Raw genomic sequence first — 4,484 nt, 5'->3', positions numbered from 1 at the left:
CTCTTTCCCCTGGCACCCGGTTCCGTCGCGTGCTCCCGCGGTTCCGTATCGTGCCCGGCTATTGTATTCGACTGCGCAATTGCCAGCTACCCTTCCTATTTCTTTCAGTTCCTATTGCGAGTGATACCCGGTTTGATTGGTTGGAGAGAGGGTCCTAGTTACGGGTGTATCAGTCGCATCCGACACGTTGCACATTTTGTAATAGCGGCTTCTTTGTTATCCGTCGCAGGTGCGTGCTATCATTGTGTTGAATTCTCGCTTTTTCGTCTTCTGTCACACTTTCCCTGGAGATGTGGGGTAATGTATTTGAACGCCTTTTGCGAACCCTCAGTGTCCTGTTCCTGTAACCCTGCATGTGGCATCACAGCCGTTTATTTTCCTGGAATTCTTTCAACTTCGCGCCTGCTATCGACACATTCCTCCTTAACCCACTGCTGCTTCCCCCTGTTCTCTCCCTTCTGCCTCCACACGCTATTATGCGATCTACCACATGATGGAACAGATGACCCACACTCGTCGCTTCATGGTTTCTATTTCTTAGCCCGCCTCAGCGGCATCCCGTCTTCCTAAACCGCCCTCGCTCCTGCCCGTCTCTCGCCCCCCCTCTTCCCCTCTCCTACTATATTATGAAGACCACTACAATCTACTGCTCTAAACTAAATAATTATGACAATAACAGCTAAGAGCTAATGTCTCTATTATATTACGACCGACTAGCTAGAGCAACTGTCCTTCTATAAACTTATGAAGCCAGTAGATCTACTCTCTTTATATATTATGAACAGACCAGCTACATCTACCTTCTCTACGTATATTATGACAGACCAGGTAGAACTCTACTGTCTTTATTATCATATATGACACACCAGCTAGATCTACTATACGCGTTTTAATATTATCATAGACCACTAGATCTACTGTCTCTGTTCATCTTATGACAATAACATACCTATGAATGACTGTCTATCTAAGAGATTACTGGTGAACAATGAGGTTGAACCAGCGGAGAAGTGACTCAAGGCGTCTCCTTAGTGTAGATTTATACAACAACAGATCCAGCTAGAGCTACACCCTGTATGCTTAGTTATAATACTTTATGAGGCAGATTTGAATAATAGAAGAGACCAACGCCAGATCTGTACGACATACGATCTATCTTATAATTATAACCAAGAGAAGAGACCGTAGGCGTAGTATATAGCTGCCTCTTACTTACTGAACTCATAAGACAGAACGATGTTTCTTACCGCTATATATACTCTATTACAATTTTGACCGACCAGCTAAATCCTATTCCCTTTATATATTATGACAGACAGCTCAGATCTACTTGTCTCAATTATTTTATGACAGAACCAGCTAGATTCTATACAATACTTATTATATTTGACAGACCAGCTACCACACTGTCTTCTAAGTTATATTATCGACAGAGTCAGCACGCACCCTTAGATCAACTGTTCCACTATTATAGGATTTTATGACAGACAATCCAAATCCCTACCTGTCTAATATATTATGACACAAGAGGCTCGTCTACTGCTCTACCTATTATTACAGACCAGTAGGATCTATACGTCTCTATCAAAGTTATGAACCAGACCCAGCTGATATATATCGTATGGCCATCTTATTATCACAGACGAGTAGACTATCTACCTTGTCTCTATTATCAATTATTGAAAGACTAAAGCTAGATCTATGCTCTCTTTTGCACGCTCCTTGACCACTTTAAGATCCTTTATTTCTATTTTGGTTGGTCGAGACTGAGTGGGAGATAAGGCACGATGTGGGTTGGGGGTGGGGAGCTGGCGACATAGGGGGCACTAGGGGTGGGTGGGGACATATGGGTTGGGGGCTGGGTGTGGGCATTGGGTGGGCGCGGTGGAGTGGCATTGGTGAGGGATGGGAGTTGGCATTCGAGGTTGACGGCGGGTGGGTGGGCATTGGGTTGGGGGTGGGTGGGCCTTGCGGTTTGGGTGGGTGGCATGGTTGGGGGTGGCGGTGGGCAATTGGGTGGCGGGGGGGATTAGGTGCGGTGAGAGGTGGGCATTGGGCTTGGGGCGGTGGGGGCATGGTTGATCCATTGAGGTTGGGGGTGGGCGGGCATGATGGTTGGGTGGTGAGAGTATTGGGCGTAATCGGGGGTGGGTATCAAGGGAGGCGGGTTGGGGGTGGTCAGGCAATTGGTTGGTGTGTGGTTTGGGGTGGGAACAGAGAGGCGGGCTGTGGGTGGCGAGTGGGCATGCTGCGGGCTTCTGGGCGTAGAGGGAGGCAAGATTGGGTTTTCCAGCGGGAAGGTGCGGGCGGGCAGGGGCGGACGCGCATTGGTTGGGGGGTGGGGGGGGTCCCTCGGAGTTGGAGGATGGGTGTGTGGGAGCATTTCGAGGTTGGGGGTGGGGGGGGATGGGGGTCGGGTGGGGGGTCGAGGGGGGAGGGGGGCATTGGGTTGGTGGGTGGGGCATGGGCATTGGGCCAACCTTGGGGGTGGACGTGGGCATTGGGACATTGGCGGCGTGGGGTGGGCCATGTGAGGGCTTGGGCGTGACTGGAGGTGGCATTGAAAGGGGGCATTGGGCGAGACTGGGTGAGGGTGCGAGAGTTGGGCAAATCTGGGCGTGGGGCGAGTGGGCCGAGCAGTGGAGGCATGCTGAGCGAGTTGGAGAGGGTGGGGTGGGCATTGGGAGGATTGGTGCGCTGTGGGGCGGTGGGGCATGGGTTGGGTGGGGGTGGGCACAATTAGGAGAATTGGCGGGGTGGCACCGGGCGGTCTATCTCTCTGGGATTGGGGGTGGGGTTTGGGCCCATTCGGGTGGAGGGGGTAAAACATCAGGGACAGACTGGGCTAGTGTGGTTGCTTGGGTGGGCTGGCGCAACGGTCAGGGATCTGGACGTGGCGCTGAGGGTGGGCAATTGGAGGCGTGGGTGGGGAGGATGGGTGGCCCAATTGGGTTGGGGTGGGGAGCCATTGGGTGGGGGTGGGCGTGGGCATGGGTTGGGGGTGGGGGGAAGGTCCCTATTTTCTCTATGAATCCCCTTTCACTCGATTGTTTGGGAGTTCATTGGGGTTGGGGTGGGGTGCCGGGGAAGAAAAGCTTTTGTCCGGAAAGAGCAAGGTGGCGTGACTCTACCATCAGGTGGGTCCTTGTCATGCCAATCAGTAGGCCAAAATGCATCGATTTGGAGAGCGGTCATTGGGTGCGGTGCAAAATCTGGTGGTGGGGTGCTTCTCTTCATTCGGGCCAACGGGAGTTGGGCTCACGGGTGGTCATCTACGGCGATTTTGTCCGATAACGAACGGATGGTGGGCAGCCAAGTGGGAATGAGAAGAATGGGTACAGGCATTGGTTGGGGGTGGGGGGAACCACAGTCGGCTCACCCAAATGAGGGGATGTGCAAGGCGGGTCTCGGGGTCTGCCATACGCGATCGGGGGCATTGGTTGCAGGAGACAAGCAGAGTGGGGCTTGGTGACGGGGAACGAGACGGTGGGGCCTTGTGTCGTCCACGGCAGGTGGATGGGGAGTAGGGGCGCGGCGGCGCTTGCGCCATGAGAGGGCCGGGGCGAAAGGGGCGTGGGGGCAGGCGGTGGTGGAGACAAAGACATCGATCATTTTAGGGTCAATGGCCAGGAAGCGCGCGCAGAGGGCCATTGGAGAGTCCCAATTGTGATCCGTTTGTGGTCGGAAGTCCCCAGAGGTGGGCTGGACAAAAAAACCGCGGTGGGGCAACATACATTTCTGACAAACTCCGCAAGCATTGATTTATGCAAGATGGAGGGCTGCCATGATCAGTCAGGATGTCGGGCCCAGAAGTGATTGACAGATGCAGCCAGGGCAAGATTGCAGAGGTCTTGAAAAAGAGGGTCAACACTGTAAATATTGACTCTGCATCAACTTCATGTAATTGTCAATAAAAGACCTTTGACACTTATGAAATGCTTGTAATTATACTTCAGTATTCCATAGTAACATCTGCAAAAAATATTTAAAGACACTGAAGCAGCAAACTTTGGGAAATTAATATTTATGTCATTCTCAAAACTTTTGGCTGCACGACTGTACATTCCTGCAGTCAGCATGCCAGTTTTATTTCCCATAAAAATAATGTTTACATTTTCAAACTAGTTTTTTATTGGGAAGCAGATAAAGCATGTTTAGCATATGCAAACAGAATCCTACTCAGTACTCCAACGTGCTTAAACTGCCACTTTTGAATTTGAGCAGACTTTGCACCCAGTAGGCAGTCCAGTTCCAAAACTGAAATGCATCACTTTAAACCTGGTGCAATCTCCTCCCACCGCCATGGTCTTATTGCCGTTCTGGCCATTCTACCAAATGAAGCCACCATCTTTTATTACGGTGTTCTGGTCGAAAAAATGTTAAACATAAATAAATACATTATATATAAAAATATTTTGACATTTGGACCTTTTTTTTAAACGTTATTTCTATCTTCCTTTAATTCGTCAATGAGCATGGGGGGG

General features: G+C 50.7%; 1 protein-coding gene across 1 annotated transcript; it reads right to left on the bottom strand.

Moving 5' to 3' along the window:
• Window positions 1-2,029: 2,029 nt before the first annotated feature.
• On the bottom strand, window positions 2,030-3,651 carry LOC112072148 (uncharacterized). Its single transcript, XM_024139568.2, has 2 exons — window positions 3,424-3,651; window positions 2,030-2,650 (listed from the first exon to the last, which is right to left on the bottom strand). The coding sequence occupies exons 1-2, from the start codon at window positions 3,649-3,651 to the stop codon at window positions 2,030-2,032; spliced, it is 849 nt and encodes a 282-aa protein (XP_023995336.2).
• Between the last annotated feature and the right edge of the window lie 833 nt (window positions 3,652-4,484).

This window comes from Salvelinus sp. IW2-2015, unplaced genomic scaffold (assembly GCF_002910315.2).
Source record: "Salvelinus sp. IW2-2015 unplaced genomic scaffold, ASM291031v2 Un_scaffold1834, whole genome shotgun sequence".
Classification (NCBI taxonomy): Eukaryota; Metazoa; Chordata; class Actinopteri; order Salmoniformes; family Salmonidae; genus Salvelinus; species Salvelinus sp. IW2-2015.
The sequence above is the reverse complement of the archived record's forward strand: the minus strand, read 5'-3'. Positions and strand labels throughout refer to the sequence as shown.

Excerpts from the sequence above, each read along its gene's own strand:
- LOC112072148 (XM_024139568.2), bottom strand. The coding sequence starts at position 3,651 with ATGGCCCTCTGCGCGCGCTTCCTGGCCATTGACCCTAAAATGATCGAT. Across the intron at positions 2,651-3,423 it reads CAACCAATGCCCCCGATCGC|CATGCCTCCACTGCTCGGCC; the intron begins GTATGGCAGACC and ends CAACTCGCTCAG.